This window comes from Cydia splendana, chromosome 27 (assembly GCF_910591565.1).
Source record: "Cydia splendana chromosome 27, ilCydSple1.2, whole genome shotgun sequence".
NCBI classification, from domain to species: Eukaryota; Metazoa; Arthropoda; class Insecta; order Lepidoptera; family Tortricidae; genus Cydia; species Cydia splendana.
This window is the reverse complement of record NC_085986.1, coordinates 4513322-4533763: the sequence shown is the minus strand read 5'-3', so window position 1 is coordinate 4533763 and position 20442 is coordinate 4513322. Positions and strand designations below refer to the sequence as shown.

The window sequence follows — 20442 nt, the reverse complement described above, 5'->3', positions numbered from 1 at the left end:
AATCTACGAAATATTAAGATATTCATAGACGAAATTGCAAAATTTGTTTTTAGATAAAAAAAAACAACAATATTCAGAGTAAAAACGACATGCAGTATAGATTTTTGCCAAAAGACACCGACACTGTAAGTTTTATAAAACAACATTGTTGATAATTTCTGACATTGACATAGTGTACATGTGATTGACATGTATTTATACAAATATCAATCGAGCATACAATGACTAATTTTCATGTCAAAGATCAACATTTGTTTCAATAAACTTACGGAATTGCTGTCAAAGAACATCACAATGAAAAGCATGCGGAAAACGACGAGAATCTGAACATGCTCCCAACCTTGAGGGATAAAATGCGACGGCAGGAGGGGGGAATGGAGGGGAACCCTCTTGGCTAACGCAGACAGCCTTACACCACCCCCTGAATGTAACACTGGCCTGAATTTAGCTGGCGGCAAAATTCTATTCTCCATACAAAGTCTTGGAGTAGGCACTCGAATTATCTTCCTAAACGGAGGCTTAGGTTTGTTGAAATATAAGGATAGTCTTTTTGGAGAGTTTGTGCAGCTTGAGCTAGTTGTAGACGATTCGTAGTTTTCACTGTCTAAGTGTACATCAGTTTTAGGTATAACCATTTCGTTGTACACTCTCTGTTTTAGCATTTTAGGTGGTTCTGTTTCGATAGTGTTGTTAAGTTTTTCTTCAGGCTCGTTGCCCGCGTCGCAGCTGGCTTCTATAGCCTCTGTTACTATGCCTCCTATTTGGTCTGTATCTAAAATGTCCGGAAGACTTAGATTACGTTTGATTTCTTTGCCGTCTGAATTGGTTTCTGTATCCGTATCCGCTTCTTCTAAAGTCAGCGATGCGAAGTTAGGGACAGTTTGTTTCGATGCTAACTTCTCAAATTTTCTGGAAAGCACTTTGACAACGCCCTTTCCATCGTTTATGTTAGCTTTAAGCGGTTTCATTCTGTATTCTTTTAGGATTTTCTCTTGTAGGATTTTCCGTTCCTCCATTTCAACTAATTTATTAATGATTTCTATCTTTCTCTCGATGTATTTGTATTTTTTAATTTCATCGCTCATCGCTTTTGGATCTATGTTTTCTTTTGTTTCTCTATTCCTATTAGACGAGCAAGCGTTGTCGATTATAGACGTCATCTGATTGTTTTGATCTTTAATAAACTTTCCATAAGATATTTTATTGTTTTGCTCCGCATAGTAATCTAAGGAGTCTTTGGCAAAATCATTATTGTCTTCAAGGACATCTAGGGAATCCATGCTAACTTGATTCATCCTTTCCATTCTTTGCATTGCGTATACTTCAAGACTATCCATTTGCATTTCAGATCTATTTTCATTAACATCTTTTTCTTTAACAAAAACGTCAAAAGATTTCTCGGCTGTGTCATTTGGGTCCTCAATCTGATTGGAATTATTATCTTCAAGTGGCTTTTTATTTGATATGAAGTTTTTGTTCTGCAATCCGTCTAATTTAGCTTTATATTGAGACGATATTGAGGAACTTAATCCAGACTTCTCTAAGCCTGCTTTTAGTCTGTTATTCAATTTGACTGAAGACGTTCTCTTAATAGGTTTTGGAGGTTTGTGAGGAACAAACTCCATAGTTATCTTAACATTATTATTTTTCTGCCCAGAGCCTCTCTCCAAACTCTTCGTAGCATTGTTACGCTTAGCTCCGTTCGCCTTTTCTTTATTGATTTGGTTTTTGCTCATTTTCGTCTGCGTGTTCTTCCGTATCTGTTCTTCAAATTTCTCTAAATTCTTTTGCACGTGGGAGTTACGTTTTTCCACCAAATTCTTTAGAGGATTTGGCTTTGAAGCAGGTTCTAGTACAACTTCGAAACTGCAGCTTTTAGATTTGACCATAGCCTTTGATTCACATCCTTCCATCTCACTTTTATACTTCTGGTTCTCAGCAAACTTCGGCTGTAGAGACTTGCTTGTGCTGGCCATGTAATCTTGCTTATTTAACCTTGGTATTTCATCTGTTGATTTCTTATCTTTAGTGTACTGCTGTACATTATTTCCATCGAAATAATACGCAATATTCTTAGCCGGAGGAGGTGGAGCATGTTTTGAAGTTGAATCGTATAGACTTTTAGATCTAGTCACAGTTTTATGACCGGAAAAATCGGAAACGGGTATTTCAAATCCATAGACTTTAGCAGCAGGTGGCTTAGCTGGCGGTTTCGGTGGTGCTTCGACATATTTAGGACTAGCCTCTCCCAAGTAATTATTATACATGTAACCACCGAAATATGGAACGTTGTTAGGACTGGATCCATAACTCTTCGATGCATTATCGAATTCGTAGCAGCTCTTACTATTTCTAGGTATACCGACAGCTTGATTTGACATTTGTTTCTTAGGTTTAGTGCCTTCGAAGAGCATTTCTAAAGGCGCACTCTTAGTATATTCTGAATCATCTGACAAAACGCTTTCTAGGGAGTTACAATTGGTTCGAGATAGATGATTATCATTGTCTAAGTACATTTCATCGGAAAGCATTGATTCTTGACTGCAACTTGTTTTCATGTATTTCTTTTGATTTAAGAAGAAACTAGCGCTGCTATGTCTGTGTTTATCTAAGTAACGTTCGTCAGGTTCATTCAGATTTTCAAAGGAACAATTTTGAGAGTCCAAATTGTATCTATCATGAAGTTTGCCCTGTTGAAAAGCTACTTCGTTCCCATATTTCAAGAATATTTCATTAGAAACACTCGATCCATTTGAATTGTCACTTAGAACGGATTCATTGGATCTAGTAACACATCTCTTAGTCAAAACGCTTTGGCACCTGTACATATTAGAATAGTTAGCGTTCATGGCTTCCTCATCCATGATATCGTCTAAATTGGAAGGCATATTTCGAGGCAAAGTCGAACTTTTCTGTCCAACTATGTACGAAGGCTTAGCTGGTACTATCGGCTTATCCATAGATCCATATATCTCATAATTTGAAACAGCACGTCGTGGCATTCTAGCTTTATTATGTTTCTTACAAACTTTTTTAGAATACAACTTATTTTTGCAACTAGCATCCTGACTCAAACTGCAATCTTCTAAAGAATCAGACGAGAAGTTACCGTCGTCTTTTTCTTCTTTCGTAGGTTGTAAATCTAAATCGCTCCTATTAGGTTCATATTCATCCAAATCTCCATATTTCCTAGTTATTTCCGCTATCATCTTTTCAGTATCACTTTTAATAGTATCAACAATACTTTTGCCGTTATCTTTCATACTTTTATCAAGACCTACGAAGAAGCTTAATGAATTCCTTTTCCTAGCATCTAAAGAGCTATTTGCCTGATTAGTTTGATTTTGAGCTACTTTATCAGCCCATTTGCATTCCTCAGAAACAGGTGATACTGGGCAAGATTTATAATTCTTGAATATGCTTCTAGCGTTAGGTTTCAACTTTTTACTATCTTCTTGGTTCTTATTCAAACTTAAATGGAAGTTTCTAGGTTTAGGCGGTTCTTTTTCTTCTGCCGACGGAAAAAGTCTATTAAAGACTTTTGAAACCGGTTTTTTTGACATATCTATAGTGAAGGCTAATGGTTGTTTCTGCGTTTGTTCTTTAAACACCATAGGCCGAGCTCCTTGTACGGTGAAATTCGTTCTCCTATCGTTTGTAAAGTTTTGTATATTTGAATGTGGGGGTACGTAAGGGGGCATGTCATATTCAGGTATATATTTATTGACATTAGCGGGGATGGCGTAAGGATTCTTCTGGCGATAGTCTAGATTCTGATAGGGGTTTAGGCTGTCGTAGAAGTTAAGGCTGTCTAGGGTCTCCTCGGGGCAGGGGGGGACTCCTGGCAGCGTGGGGCAGATCGTTAATGAGTCGATGGTGTTAGTGTCGCTTAGCTTGATGTCTTTGATGGGAGAAAGTTTTCAAAATTGGGAAATTTCCACAAGGAATAATTTTGGACTCGAAACGAAATTTTCCATTTCCAAAATAGACATTTTCTTTATTTCTTGTGAAAGTATGCTGAAATTTCCGAGTATGTTTCCAACTTTTTGGAAACTTTCCACGCCTTGTACATCAGTACTCCGTACAGATAGCAACACAGGTAGCCACATATAAATAAATGCTTAAAATGTCCAGCCTTATTCATTAGAGAAGAGATATGAAAGTCATTTTGTCCGCGTAGCTACATCTGTTGCTAACTGTACATCGTTTGCAAATATGTCAGTGCAAACGGTTTTAGTAATAAGTAACATTTTCGAAAGATTTCTTTGTCGAAAGGTATTTTGAAATTGTTACTTATTGCTTAGGTAATATAAATCACACATTTATTGTTAATAAATCGTAAAATATAAAATTATGGTTATAGTCAGCAGTCAAAAATTGTTAATAATAATGTTATTTTTATCAGCATTATTACAGTTATCTTGTAAATTAATCAGATTTACAATGTCTTGAAAAAAGAAAACTTTCAAGAATCAATATAAGTGTAGAAATATTCTTCCATATGATATAGACAGTATGAATGAATAATGAATAATTTATTTTTTTGTGTTTATTTTGGTATTTTCACTTCTAAGGGTTTTGTGGAGACCCTTAACCAGGCGAAAATACTTTAATTTTAAACCTTAGCACAGAGAAATAACTCTGAGAATCGCTAAGTAGAGTTTTTTAAACAGTGTCAGTATCCCTGGAGTCGGTATAGAAACTACCTTAGAAAACCAAATTTTTTGATCTACTAAAACTGTTAGTCTTACTGTATCTACTAAATATGACGTTTAATTTTTTTTAATTTCTTAACAAGTTAAAAAAATAACAATCCTTTTTATACTAATAATAATAAGCTACTAATATGTTTTGTAAGTGTTTTTATATTTTACTTTTATACTCACATTGTAAAATCCTAACCTAAGACCCTAATTGAATAAAGGAATAAGCTACTAATATATTATGGAAATTTAATTTCTGAAATAAATAATTATTTAATTTAATTTAATTTTATACTCTGGCACAGCAAATTAGTCAATAGATTAAGGCGGCAAATTTAAAAAAATGTAGGACTGACTTCCCATAGAAAATTCGAATTTCGCGCTTTTTCTACTGACATGCTGGGTGTGTTTGAGTATAACTATTCGATGTCGCCTGGTCAGAGGTAACGCGCCATTTCAACAATTTCCAACTACATCCATCGTTAAATTAAACCTTACTCCCCTTACCGTATGGTCTGGAATTGCTCGGCACGGCCATGGAGACGGGTCGATTGCGATTCCTGTCCTTTTCGGGGATGTACGAGAGATCGGTCGTGGATTGGCTGGATTTGAGGTTCGAGCGGAACGCCACCTGGTGGACGGAACAATTGTGAACGTTACGACTGTTGTGATAAACATAAGTGTGGCGGTCGTCGTGGTATTTGCATTGCACCATCGAGGCAATAAATATTCACTTACTCCCTTATTCATAAACGTTTACTAAGTTGACCAGCCGATAATAATCGTTTGTCCCTTTCCGATGTATTGGTATGATGGCAAAGGACAAACGATTATTATCAGCTTATCAACTTTTATGAGTTTAGTAAACGTTTATGAATAAGGGGGTTAGTCTGACGAGCTTTTATAGGTCTTTTTTTTTCACCTCAGCAGCTCGAACAAGGGTACTTTGCTTCTTAAAAATAGTGAGCAAAATGCGATTTTGCTCACTGAGTGAGACAAAATGACATTCAAGTGACCTTTATAGTCAAATGTCATTTCAACATGCGGGGTCTAATACAAGTTCGAAATACTTGGGTTCTATTATCTCTGTCCCTTTCACACTGTTAGCAAAAAGAAACAGACGAATAAAAGTTCAAACGACATTCAACGGTATATTGACTGTTTATAATAGACCCCCGAAAAACTTCAGAACGCATCGTTCCAAACCACGTACGAGCTCCATACGAGTATGAATTCTAAATAATTATTTAATTAAAATAAAGTTTAAGATTTGATAAAAATACTATATGTTAGGTATTTTATTGTACAATTAAAATAATGAACTCAAAAAATACACAGATTATCACGCAAAATTAATTATTTTACTTTTAAGAATTTCTACTATAGTTGACAAATAGTACGTATCCGCAATTCGGACCGTATCTTACAAAGTTCTTTTTTTACAAAAAAAAGTTGTTGGTTGAAGTGTCAGTTGATGTTTCTTTATTTCCATATTATTTTACTGAAATTTATTATTACGTTTTGTTTTTGTGTTAGATTGCGGTAATTAAACTTAATTGTTTCTATATCTTAAGAAAACATGAGTGCATAGGTATTAAGAAACGAAGAAGGATTACATTTTTCAAGTTGTCTAATAGACCAGGTATGTTCTCACTGCTAAGGTGTGAAAAATTTTGTGTACTACACGAGATCAAAGTTATTTACATCTCGTGCGCTTTTGAGTCCCTTACTACGCTCAAGATTCTAAATTAGATTCACTCGCTACGCTCGTGAATCTATTATAGAATCTTTCGCTTGCACGGGACTCAAAATAAGCACTCGCAGAAATATCAAACTTTGATCTCTTGTTGTACAAATAACTATTGTCGTTTTTTGACGAAAAGTAGCAGTTCAGTTCAAGAATTGTTGACCTACGAATGTCTTTCAGTACCAGGCCCTCATAATCATGTGACAGATACACGCTCTCGAGCTGGTGCCGCATCTCGAGTATCAAGCGGTGTGCGGTTAGTCCCGGGCAGTCCTAAGGTACCAGGCTCACATAACGCAGCGGCAGTACTCACACTCTCGAGCTGTCGTCGTGTCTCCAGTATGCGGCGGTGCAGCTCTTCCCGCCGCCGCGCCGCTTCAGGGTCGGCGGGCTTGGCCGGCGCGCGCGGCGCGGGCGTGGGCGCCGGGCGCGGCGCGCGGGACAGGTGCTGCGCCGACAGCGATGTGTGACCTGGGGGACATTCTATGTCATTATATTTAAAGATTAAGCGATGGTGGCTGAGTGGAACTGACGTCCGACTTTCAATCCAGAGGTCGCGGGTTCAAATCCTGGCTCGTACCAATGAGTTTTTCGGAACTTATGTACGGAATATCATTTTATATTTATCACTAGCTTTACGGTGAAAGAAAACTTCGTGAGGAAACCTGCCTACATCCGCGAAGAAATCAAAGGCGTATGTTAAGTCCCCAACCCACATTGGGCCAGCGTGGGGAATATAGCCCAATAGCAGGAGATCTAAGGTCCCGTTTTCTATGGGGACCTTGCATTTTGGAGACAAAGCAAACCGCTTGGAACAGGTGTTCCTGGGGGTGACCTGAGCTGATTAAGCCCGGTTGCCAAGAGGTTCCCCCCAGTAGGTGGGCAGGGGAGGGGGGGTAAAAGTGCCTCCGGCGCGCCTCACTCTAAGCTTTATATCTGCATACATATCGCAACTATATCAAGTTTGGTGTCATTTTCGTATAATTCGAGGATGAAGAATTCATTTCTGTGACTAAATTTTCACTCACCCATACAAAAAATTCGAAAAATTCAAAATTCAAAAAAAATCTTTAGATATTTTTTTTCGAAAATCCTCTACAAAATGTATACTATGAGGATTTGCTCTAGAAAAAAAATACCTGTGAATAGCCCAGTTCTCCTACTATACAGAATAGTAAACTTGTCAAACATTTTTTTTCATAACTCTGTTAAAAAAAATGTTTTGTGTCGCGCGGCGTACTTGCATTGTAAGAGTGGTATGCAACGTTTAGGATTTTTAAGTATGTTTAGATGATTTCTGATATGTTGTTATTCTTCTGGTGGTAGATTACATTAATAAATTACTTCTGGTGGTGATATATATACAAATATAAATTAAATATATAAATAAAGATGTTGGGAAAACTTTCGCTAATAGAGTTAAGTATTATAAATGTGATAAAATTAACATAGGAGATGTTTGACAAAAAATGCGGGTTAAAATAAGATATTATATTGTTCGTAATTACCATTACATGCCCATGGGACTGTGCATTTTAGGTTTTTTTTTAACGCAGTTGCACCTCCCTGCGCATTTTGTTTTGCAGCGGCAACGAATAAGCTCTAAACAAGCAGCAGCCGCCGCAGGTAGGCTTGTCCATATGGGCTCCCAATAACCTTGTTGTTTGGACCAGCCCCAGTCGGCAGGGTATGGTGGCTGTTGCTGAGGGGCTATAATCTGTCCCCAAACATAGACCAAATCGCGCCGTGCGCCAAAAACCGCCGTGTCGCCGAAATAATTTTCAACCAGGTTGACAAGGTGCAGAAAACCCTAGAGGAAAAGCAAACCGCTCTATGTGCGTTCCTTGATGTTGAAGGTGCTTTCGACAATACGCCCACAGAGACCATACTCAATGGTATGAAATCAAAGGGAGTAGACGAAACCACCAGATGGGTACATAGCATGCTCTCAAACAGAGTAGCCACTCTGACCATCAATACTATATATAGAGCATGAATTTTATACCACTAAAGGGTGCCTACAAGGAGACGTTTTATCCCCACTATTATGGACCCTAGCAGTGGACCAACTTCTTGCAATCATGTCAGGCCAAGACTTTGATACACAAGGATATGCCGACGACCTTGTAGTCACCGTCAAAGGCCCTTGCCTCAACACAATATCCAACCTAATGCAAGGAGCTCTAAACACAATATTCAAATGGTGTAGAGAAAATGACTTGTCCATTAATCCGAGCAAGACTGTAATAGCCATTTAACCATTCACAAGGAAACGGAAGCTCGATAAACTCACAAAACCAAGACTTAATGGACAAATAATACCGTTCTCGGCAGAGGTCAAGTATCTAGGGGTCACCTTTGACCAAAAGTTAACTTGGAACCCTCACCTGAGAAACATTATACAAAAAGTGAAAATGGCCATGTGGTCATGCTGTCGAATGGCAGGAGCAAGATGGAGCTTAAGATCCAAATTGCTATGTGGTTATACACAGCGGTAGTGAGGCCAATTGTCACCTAAGCCTCCGCAGTCTGGTGTAACAAAACCAGCCAAAAGACAGCAATAGACACTCTAAACAGACTGCAACGCACGGCTTGTTTAACAGTAACAGGCGCCTATTCCTCGCCACCGGGAGCGGCCCTGGATGCACTGCTGGACATCATACCACTCCACTTGCAGGTGCAAAAGGAGGCCAAGCAGTGCGTCTACAGAATATGCACACTAAACAGGCCAAAATGGCGCTCTCAGGCATTAACCAATCTAAAGGCCTGGGTTTTTGCGAATAGAGCCCTTAGCATGCCCACTGATGACGCTCACACCGAAAGTCATCTCACCAAACTGTACACAGTAGAAATACCTCCTAGAGACAAATGGATCAACAACCAAATGTACGTCGAAGAGGGAAGCCACATCTGGTATACAGATGCTTCCAAGAAAGGCAATGATGTAGGATGTGGGATCTATGGTGAGAGATCTAAGCTCAGAGCTCAGCATGGGCACATTGGCCTCAATCTTCCAGGCAGAAGTCTTCGCCGTCAACAAATGTGCGGAGATCAACCTGGATAGAAACCTAAGACACCAGCTTATCTACATCAACTCAGACAGCCAGGCTGCTCCGCTGGCACTAGAATCCCTTGAGTCAAACTCAAAACTAGTCCAGAACTGTAAAACAAACCTAAATGCACTGGTTTACTCCAACAAAGTTACACTTAGATGGGTACCAGGGCACTCCGACATTAACGGAAACGAAGAAGTGGACGAACTTGCTAGAAAGGGCGCAGACACACCCCTGGTCGGCCCAGAACCCTTCTGTGGAAGCACAAAACGAGATGCATATTCTCTGCTCAGCAACTTAGAAAAAACGAGAGCAATCGATTGGTGGAAGTTCGTTAAAGGACAAGAACACTCGAAAGCTCTGATCAAAGGGTTCAACAGCAAAACTGCTAAGGAGCTTTTAAGACTCAAAAGGCACAAAACCTGCGCGGTGACCAGAATACTGACTGGACACTGCAAGTTGAACAAACATATATGTTTCAAATTGGCAAGAAACAAGATGCGACATGCAGGTTCTGTCAGAAGTCAGAGGAGACTGCAATGCACATTCTCTGTTCTTGTGGACTACTAATGTCAAAAAGAAGTACCTACCTAGGGCAACACGTAGTGCAACCCTATGAGGTACAAAACATTACGGCCCAAAGAATCTGGAACTTTCTGGATGCAACGGGCATTAGTAATGAACTTAAAGGGCCGTCACAATAGATCAATGCTGGTCAATGCGACACTCAAAGGCCCACAACACCACAATAATAATAATAATAATGTCCCGCGGGGGCAGCTTGTGGCGAGCTGACGGTGAGTGACGACACCGCGGACCCCTATTCCAGAGGGCCCTGTCATCTGGCCCTCGCCTCTGTGCTTGCCTTGATTGGCCGGCCAGAATGGAGTCGCAAGAGCGGGACCTATGCTCCAGGTTGGAAGTGTAAAATGTCATAACGCCGGCGGCCTGCTGAACGGATTACCGGGATCTGGCTACCGCAGACTCACCTCTCGACAACCTCACCGCCACTCCAAAGTGTTGCCCTGTTGTCGCACTGTGCGTGCGGCCATTGCGGGGCCCACTCAATGAGTTGGCGAGTCACCACCTGTCATTTACAATTTTGAGACTGATTGTCACGGCAGGTGTCCGCTAGTCTCTCCCATAGCCCATTATCCAGTCCATCCAACTTTCAAATCTATAGCCCATGAGTCCCATGACCTTAGTTCCCATCGCAGCACAAAAGTGCTGCACTGTAATAGTCTTTGCACCTGGCGGGGACCATCTCCGGATGTATCACATTGTGCGTTCGGGGATAGTATCCACCACATGTATCCCTTGCTTTTAGATTAACGTGCCTTAAAGGGCCTCTGCGCTGTTGGCTTCGTCCCCACGTACGCCTCCCAAAGGTCCGGGACCCCATGGTCCCGAGATATGGAAAAGACATGCAAATAATAATGTTAATTTTATCACATTTATAATACTTAAGGCCAAGCGCGCACCACGACTTTTTGACGCGCGATAATTTAGTCGCAGAAATTTAACGTATGTGTTTATATGGCAGTGCGCGCATATGCGACAAAAAAATCGCAGCGATTTTAAAATTGTGATTTGTCACATTTTTCCGCGACTGCTCGCGACGCGATTGTCGCAAAGTGAATTGCGGCATACGGAGTTGTATGGCCCCGCGCGCACTGCGATAATAAAATCGCACCCGGACCTCAGTCGGCATATCGCTCTCCAAGCGTCAACATGTCGGAACCTGCTGCTGAAGACGCTAGATGTTGACCATTTAATTATGGAAATAGAAGGAGATCACCTTTGTGGTATAAATACTCAGTCATACAGCGATCACATATTAAAGACAACGTTTCATGACAAACGAAACTGGTACGAAATCGATGTTGAGAATGAACAAACCGCGACTTTTTCATCGCAGTGCGCGCAGTGAAATTTCTGCGATATATTACAGCGCGATTCTAAAATCGTGTCGCAAAAACTAAAATCGTGGTGCGCGCTTAGGCTAACTCTGTTGGCGAAAGTTTTCCCAACATCTTTATTTATATATTTAATTTATATTTGTATATATAAGATATATTGTATATATAAGAATAACGTATATAGGCTAAATTATTATAAACTGAAGAAATATATGTTGGACTGAGACTAGTGTCAAAGATCAATGTGAGTGAGAAAATGAAATATGTCTTGCCTAAAAAGTAATGAGTAACACTACGAACGTTGTGAAAAATAAATAGTTATCTCAACGGCAATCCAGAGCAAAGACAACATTTCCTCATTTTTTAGGGTTCCGTACCCAAAGGGTAAAAACGGGGCCCTATTACTAAGAGTGATGGGAAAGGTGGACGGCAGACGGCCTAGAGGACCAAGTCCAACGAGATGGTGTGACCAAGTATCCGCCCAGATGGACATCACACTAAGCAACGCTTTCCACAAAGCAACCGACAGGGAGAAGTGGAGAGCTGCCATAGGAAAAATTAGTAAGCGGAGTAACGATCCTCAGCAGTGAGGGACCGACTTAGAAGAAGAAGAAGAGATTACTAAGACTCCGTTGTCCGTCTGTCTGTCTGTAACTCATTAACCGTGATAGCTAGACAGACAATTTTCACAGATGATGTATTTCTCCTGCCGCTATAACAACAAATACTAAAAATAGAATAAAATAAATATTTAAATGGGGCTCCCATACAAGAAACGTGATTTCATTGTCTTTTTTGCGTAATGGTACGGAACCCTTCGTGCGCGAGACCGACTCGCACTTGGCCGGTTTTTTCTCAACAACACATAATCACTTACGAAATTCTGGTTATGCATCGACACGTTCACCGAACTGACCGAAAGCTTTTGACTAAGTTGACCGATGAATAATGCTATGCATATTGAAAATAATTAAGTGTTATACAAATTCTGCAACACTAATTAAAAGCAATTTATATGTACATACATGCACCTAGCTTCTGTTAAACAAGTAGACACGAAATCATCTACCTTACAAATATAACATTTCTACGAAGTGTAGCCTAAGGAAGTAACCTAGGTCCATTATTATTCTTAGGCCCACTTGCACCATTGCACTAACCGGTTAAACCTGGAGTTACCATGGTTACCAGTACAATTTGACACTGGGTTAACGGCTTAACCGCGTAACCCCGGGTTAGTGGGATGGTGCAAGTGGCCCTTAATAATACATAAACAATTAGACCTACCTCCAGGGCTAGTATCCAAATCGGCGCCGCTGAGGCTGTCGAAGGCGGACTTAAGGTACTTCTCCCGTCTAACGGCTGTGTCTATACTTTCACACGATCCAGAGAGAGGATTGCGCTCTGCATTGTCTCCTGATGGCGTGGAGACCTAAAAATAAAAGCATAACTTACAAATACATTTTTTCTTTAACACATTCACTGCCCCCGACGCACATGTGCGTCCACCGTCATACAAGTTTGTTCCTAGGCCACGCCCCCTGGCAGTGAATGCGTTAATGTCGATTATACTCGTATTAACATGTTTGACATGTTCGTACATACTGTAATTTCTTCGTCTGAATGCCTTAATGTTTTTATTGTGACATACGAGCAAGCTTAAATACCAACTTGATAAACAGCCATCTACTAGTATGTACAAACAGCAACACTCCTAAGGGTCGGTTGCACCAAACTGTTCGTATCGTTAAAGAGTTCGCTAAATTTTTATGTATGGAAAGTTTCATAGTAAAGTGCCGGGGCGCGCCGGCTGATGTTGATCAGTCTGTCAAATGTGGTTGGTGCAACTGGCCCTAAGTGTACATCGATGGACCTTATTACAAAAGGCGTAAGGTCCACCGATGTACAGTTAACAGTGTGGGCGAGGGTACAACAATCACGAGGCACGCGGAGATTTATGGAGATTGTAGGTATACAGTAGATTTATTTACTTCATCATCGTCATCATCATATCAGCCAGAGGACGTCCACTGCTGGACATAGGCCTCCCCCAAAGAGTGCCACAATGACCGGTCTTGCGCAACCCGCATCCAGCGGACTCCTGCGACTTTAACCAGGTCGTCAGTCCACCTTGTGGGGGGTCTACCCACGCTGCGCCTTCCGGTACGTGGTCGCCACTCGAGAACCTTTCCGCCCCAACGGCCATCGGTTCTACGGGCTATGTGCCCCGCCCACTGCCACTTAAGTTTAGCGATTCGGAGGGCTACATCGGTTACTTTGGTTCTGCTGCGGATGGCCTCATTTCTGATGCGATCACGCAGAGAGACTCCAAGCATAGCCCTTTCCATTGCCCTTTGGGTGACTTTGAGCCTTCTTATTTACTTCCGTCTGATTGAAACTAACCTCATCCTCGTCTTCCTCGTGGCCTGAGCCGCTGAGCGAAGCCCCGGTCGCAGGGGGTGCCAGCCTGTCCCCAGACCACTGTTTTGAGCGACGCATCGATTGTCTCAACTCTTCAGCGTCCATTGCGTTCACCATAAATTCTCTGTGAAACAAAATGCGAGTTAAACTAGTTGAAAATAATGATAGAACTGGAGTCAAATGACAGAGACAAAGGAGAACCTAAGTCCTATTGGCATTAATCCGGTTTCCTCACGAATATCAAACACATATATCAAATATTTACGAGTTCATACCACTGTTACCACTGTGTGTGTGTGTGTTGTGTGTATAGTGTATACTTGTTAACTGGTAAGACCAGGGATTTCAACCCGCGACCCTCGTATTGATAATTGACAATAATGTATAGTGCGTATATTCATATATCGTATTTTCTCGGAAACGGTCGTTTTTGTCATGCCACTTCAGTCAACCTCAGTTCTTTTTGTACCGAGACTGACTGAAATAGCAAGACACGTTCGTAATTTTCCCCGAAATTACGATGGAAAATAATTACCCACTACATCTTTACGGTAACTAAGATTGGAAAAGTTGACGTTTGAAAATTCAGTGACCACAAAATATAGGGGGCAGTACAGCGCCGTCTACTTCAGCTCTCCACTAGATTGGCACGATTCACCTCTCTTCTAGCATCAATAACTCTTTTCACATCACCTATTCGGAAAAGGGCTTTTTCTTCCCCGCTAGGAGGGATCAAAGTGGCACTTTTCTGTTCTAGGACACTGTTTTTGTTATTTTTTGCATTCTTTTTTTAGCTTGATTAAAATTTTGAAACATAATAATTTGTGTCAACACTAAGATTTTTTTTATTTTCCTCATAGTTGATGTGAAAAGCAGTATGTGTCACACGGTATCAAAATTATTTCGTCTTGGGCGTTAACACTTGAATCCCTCATTACGCTCTCATCGCATTGCGTTCGGGATTCTATTGTAGAATCCATCGCTTCATTCAGGATTCAATGTACGCCCTTGACGGAAATATATCATTTTGACCCCTTGTAACACAAACTACTATTGTTATAACGAAAATGTCATCTTACCCTGGTGTGTCGTCATCATTATTTCCAGGATAGTAGGTAGGTCGATTTCTCTCCGAGGACGACGTTCGTTCGCCATCTGATATGTCTTCTACATCACCATCATGTTCCGTAGACTCTTGTTCCTGTAACAAATATAGTCATTATTAGAACTGGCCATAGTCTAATAAAACATGGTCTTCTATTCCCAGAGTGACACAGGCCTACGTCACAATAACATGGCCGCTATATATAGCGCTATCGCATATTATCATATAGCGCTGTCGCATGATGACGTAGGCTTGTGTCACTAGGTGACCTAGAAAAGACGGGAATGGAGTACCAGGCGGAGTATATTATTATACCATGGAACTGGCATATACAATGATTTTGGTTTCAGAGAACTGGAAATTCAACAATTAGGGTAATTTGCCAGTAACTGGCCACTTTTATAGTCTGTATCTTTAATAGGTATTTAAATAAAAGTAAACAAAATACATTATTTGATCGTGTAATGTTTTCATCTACCCTTAACTGTTTTAACGAGCCATTTGAGGGTAGATTTTGTTTACTTTTATTTAAATACCTAAAGATACAGAGAATAGTAACTGGCCGCTCTAAACTAAAAATGAATTCTATACACCTATGAACAGAATTCATTTCAGTATAAGGTTTCAATAACTGGCCACCTTATAGTAAAATGAATTCTATTTATAGCTGAATAGAATTCATTTTTAGTTTACGGCGGTCAGTTGCTAAAAGTGGCCAGTTACTGGCGAATTACCCTAATTGAAAATGAATATACACCGTGTTTTTATTGAATTCCGTTAACTTCGGGGTATGGTTAAGTACGTTTAAGAGAACTAAATGGCATAGTTAATTTTCAAAAAAAAAATTTTTTTTTTGCTTTTGTGAAAAAAAAAATAAGTTAAAAAAGTAATTAAATGTAGCATATAGCGTTGTTGTAACACGGGCATTAGATTTAACTCAACCAAACAATTGAAATCTGTGACATATTAATGTCATTTCGAACATCGATCGACCGAGATTGTACTTAAGTTTAGTAGCAAATGCATGAACTCATTCTAAACAGTAATCAATATGTAAACCGGCCCTAAGGCAAGTGTACACGCTTGTAGAGGCCTTATAGGAAAAAAATAAATTATTGATTATCTCCGAAATGGAGTTAATTAGAATATCGATTATCGGTGTCTTTGACAACGTTACTTGATTTAAGCTCAGGAATACACCCCTGAAATTAACGGAAATAAAAAAAAACACGGTGTATAAACATATATAATACAAATAATGATTCAGCCTATATATGTCCCACTGCTGGGCACATGCCTCTCATGCGCGAGAGGGTTTGGGCTATCCCCACGCTAGCCCATTGCGGATTGGGGAATAACCTCAATATATATATACTAAAAACATAATGGTAATTTATAATTTACGGTACATAACCCAAATTATAGCCAACTTAAAGTTTTAAAAACTAAATTAAAACACATCATGCACGGTTGCACGGGGTGCTCGACCACGAATCTTATAACCACTAGCCGCCCAGAGACCTATAAAAAGGTCTCCTGTTCCATTCTAATTTGAACTTTGTGTTGACAAAATAAAATTTCATTTTGCTTGGCAAGGTTTGACGTATGGGCGGCTAGAGGTTAAATTGTATTTGTTTCACGTGTTTAACCTCGTAAGAACCACCATATAAAGTTTTCAAATTTTTAATTTGAACCTTAATCAATAAGTAAATTAGAATGAATTTAGTTTGTTTTAAAAAGCAATGAAAAAAAAGAAATGCTACTTTATTTGGTTCATGAAAGGTTCAAATTAGATTGCACGATTATGTACATTGTAATGTACATTTAGTCTCAGGAGGTTAAAAATAATAACTTTTTAGAAGTGACTTGAATTGAGGTAGGTATTGTTTATTTCTGTTAAAATTAATACTGTCTAATTTTATCCTAAAACTTTAAAACAACAAATATTACTTTGTGCCCTACAAATAGGTATTTGTGCATTTTGTTCAGCGAAAACTAGTTCAATCTTGTATTTTATTTCGCGGTTAGTACCCTGTATACATGTAGTGCATAATTGTTTTCCATCATATTTTCTCGGAAACGTTCGTATTTGCCATTCTAGTTCAGTCAACCTCAGTACTTTTTGTACCGAGACTGACTGAAATAGTAAGTACACGTTCGTACGTTTCCGTGAAAATACGATGGATAATTATGCACTACATATGCACATCCAAAACAAAACCAAAAGTAAAACAAAAATAAAAAACCTCATATTTAAAACTGCCAAGCGACGAGTCGTCAGTGTGGTGGCGCGTGCGCGCCGCTGGCGGGGGCAGCTGCAGCGACACCTAGCGGCACGATAACGCAACTTAATTGTGGTAACTACTAATTGGTGAAACGCCATCTAGCGCCGGGTAGATACATTATTGTGAAACATGCCGAATTAAATATTTAAAAAGGTAAGACGGGTAGAATGTGAAGATAGACTCAGTTTTTTAGTGGAAAATGGTGAATAACGTTAACTAAACTATTTTTTATGTATGTTTCTCTTTTGTTTCTATGAAAAGTTTTGTAAATTGGTAGTAAAATATGAAGCTCTGTAAGAATAAAAAAAAAACTGCAGTCATGCGAGCTCTTCTTTTTTGTAAAATGAAAGAGCCGTAAATGTATGAATGATATGAAATAAAAACAAAAAGATATAAAAGCAACATAGCATAAGCATGAAGCAACAGTACAGTCGACGACAAAGATATGTTTACATTTTTCGCCTTATTACAAAGGAGTAAGGTGCAAAAGTGTAAACATATTTTTGACGTCGACTGTACAACGCAAACAATACAACATACACTTTAAGAAATATAATTTCAATATTCCATTTTTTTAACAACAATGTTTCCTTTCACAAAATCAATAAGTAATTCGCCTTATATTATACTCCAGTTCTGCTCCTAGCGATGTATTTATACTCTGTATCTTTAGGTATTTAAATAAAAGTAAACAAACAATATGTACATTTTCGGGTAGTTATAACGTTTATTGGTTAACCGACTAATTACAAAACCGCCTGGATCAGTCACTGAACGACCTGACTTTAACCTACATTGTTTGATCATGTAATGTTTTCATCTATACCCTCAACTGGCTTATGGAGCCATTTGAGGTTAGATTTTGTTTACTTTTATTTAAATACCTAAAAATACAGAGTATAGATTTCAACTTTTTAAATACATATAATTATGTGATGATATAATGTGATGCTGATGATAGTGATGATAGATGAATGATGAGAATGATAAGTTTACCAATAGCAAAAGTATTATTAAGGGCGATGGGCTAATCCATACTTAATAATAATATTATAAATGCGAAATTGTGTCTGTCTGTCTGTCTGTTACCTCTTTACGCTTAAACCGCTGAACTGATTTAGTTTTGGCATAGTAGAAATAGCTTGAGTCCCGGGGAAGGACATAGGATAGTTTTCATGTCGGAAATCATCCCTAAAGAGAGTGAAAAGGGGGGCGGAATTGAGAGAGTTAATAAATTGCCTGATAATTGATAGTGGCAATTAAGCTTATCAAATTGAATGATTGCTATTACACTTTATCCAGGCGCTATACTTACTCTATACTCTGTATCTTTAGGTATTTAAATAAAAGTAAACAAAATCTACCCTCAAATGGCTTCTTAAGCCAGTTGAGGGTAGAAGAAAACATTACACGATCAAATAATGTACGTTAAAGTCAGGTCGTTCAGTGACTGATCCAGGCGTTTTTGTATTTGGTTGGTTAACCAATAAATGTTATAACTACCCGAAAATGTACAAATTGTTTGTTTACTTTTATTTAAATACCTAAAGATACAGAGTATAGAGTAAGTATTGATTGCACGTAGACGAAGTCGCGGGCAAAAGCTAGTACATATCTATTAACCTTTCCCCATTCGCCCAGGCCAAACTTTCACCTGATATTAGCTCAACTACAATGTTAAGCTATCATACATTACATACTAAAGGTTCCGTCACACAGGCGCGTTTTCCGGGGGGGGGGGGGGGGGGGGTGAGCGCGGCGGGAGCGTTTTATATGCAAAAGCGGCGCGCCCCGCTCACAAAACGCGCCTGTGCGACGGAGCCTTGACTGCGGCATCATAACAAAGCGTATGAATGAATAGTTATTTATAGTGTGAATCAAATCGATCTGATCTAGTTTACTCAAAGAGTCTTAAGAATACAATACCATTGAGTGGTAAAACACAAATTAGGATAATCACCTCGTAGTAAAAGCAGATTATAACCGCCTTGAAATGTTAGTATAGATTAACGACTCTATTTCTTTAAATAATAGACTACAAAATACACTAACTAAATAATGGCTAACCTAACTTTTTTTGCATTTAACAACCATCGACACTCAAAAAGAACACACTCAGTAGAAAAACAGCTATGAGATACCATAAAATTCCATTATATTTTCGGCTCTATAGTCTTACCATAAGGATAAAAATGCTTTGAAGGTAAGAATAACATTCACACGTTTTGCATTTAGAGATAACATATGTGCCGCCAGGGTCGTACTCGCATTGTTGCAATTGATAAGCACGTGGTTTATCTGTTTATGTCGGAATGTTATTTAGTGGTAATTTTTTCTGACCTTTACCTAACTACAATTGTAATAAAAGAGCGAGCGAGACACCAATAAAAAAAATTACCTGGCCTGTTATCAAATTGTGGGACACATTATGATATGATTGTAGTTTTAAATCTTAGTGTCTAACTGGCTTTCGCTCGTTCACTACATGTGTTCTTATTCAATTCCTACTGATCTTTTACGCAACTTGGCTAAGTTTTACCGGACATTCCCTGCTTTCGATTGGATTTTGTACCTTGTGATTTTAACGACCCTGGCTACGTTTTACTGGACTTGATAATAATTATGTGGCGACCGTGGGTCAATGCGAGTGCAAGTGGACATTAACTAATATGTATAATAATTATACATTTTTATCTTTCTACATATTTTATTTAACACCAGAATACGTCCCTGTCGTGGCTAAGGTGCATGTGACTTTCCAAAAGATTGAATATGATATTATCTTTTTAGACCATTTTAACCCCATTCAACAAGAAATAAGGTTTAGAATTCAATATACATGCAATGTACTTCTAACTTATTTTGTAAGTAAATTGGTTGGCGCCTACGAGAACAAAAGCAGATAATAGGATTGTAATAGAACAATGCCATTGTTAGTACAGGTAAGTGAACAAGATCAGTTCAAAAAAATTTACCTATACGATACACGTACTATATTCGCAACGAGTTGTTATAAATCGACACTAGTTGCGAATTACCTATTCGCACGTGTATCGTACAACGTTTTACAGTACATTGTGACCCTTTAAATTTTCGACGTAGTTACGTAATATGCTTATTATAGCGCATGGTGTCATAATGGAGCATTAGATGTAAGTACTGTAAAATTATGAAAATGATATGTACAGTCAACTGTAAAAATATGGGTG

General features: G+C 39.1%; 1 protein-coding gene across 3 annotated transcripts in view; it reads right to left on the bottom strand.

The window, feature by feature from the left end:
- Positions 1-20442, bottom strand: part of LOC134803697 (mitogen-activated protein kinase-binding protein 1) — a 140847-nt gene that overhangs the window by 12971 nt on the left and 107434 nt on the right. For 2 of the 3 annotated variants that reach the window (XM_063776490.1, XM_063776489.1), the window contains exons 23-28: positions 17195-17275; positions 14923-15044; positions 13826-13967; positions 12710-12854; positions 6764-6921; positions 5211-5334 (exon numbers count right to left, since the gene is read on the bottom strand). In XM_063776490.1, coding sequence (XP_063632560.1) covers positions 5211-5334; positions 6764-6921; positions 12710-12854; positions 13826-13967; positions 14923-15044; positions 17195-17275 — 772 coding nt within the window. Of the gene's footprint in view, positions 1-340; positions 3842-5210; positions 5335-6763; positions 6922-12709; positions 12855-13825; positions 13968-14922; positions 15045-17194; positions 17276-20442 lie in introns of all 3 variants that reach the window. The other variant, XM_063776488.1, reaches the window with a different exon arrangement.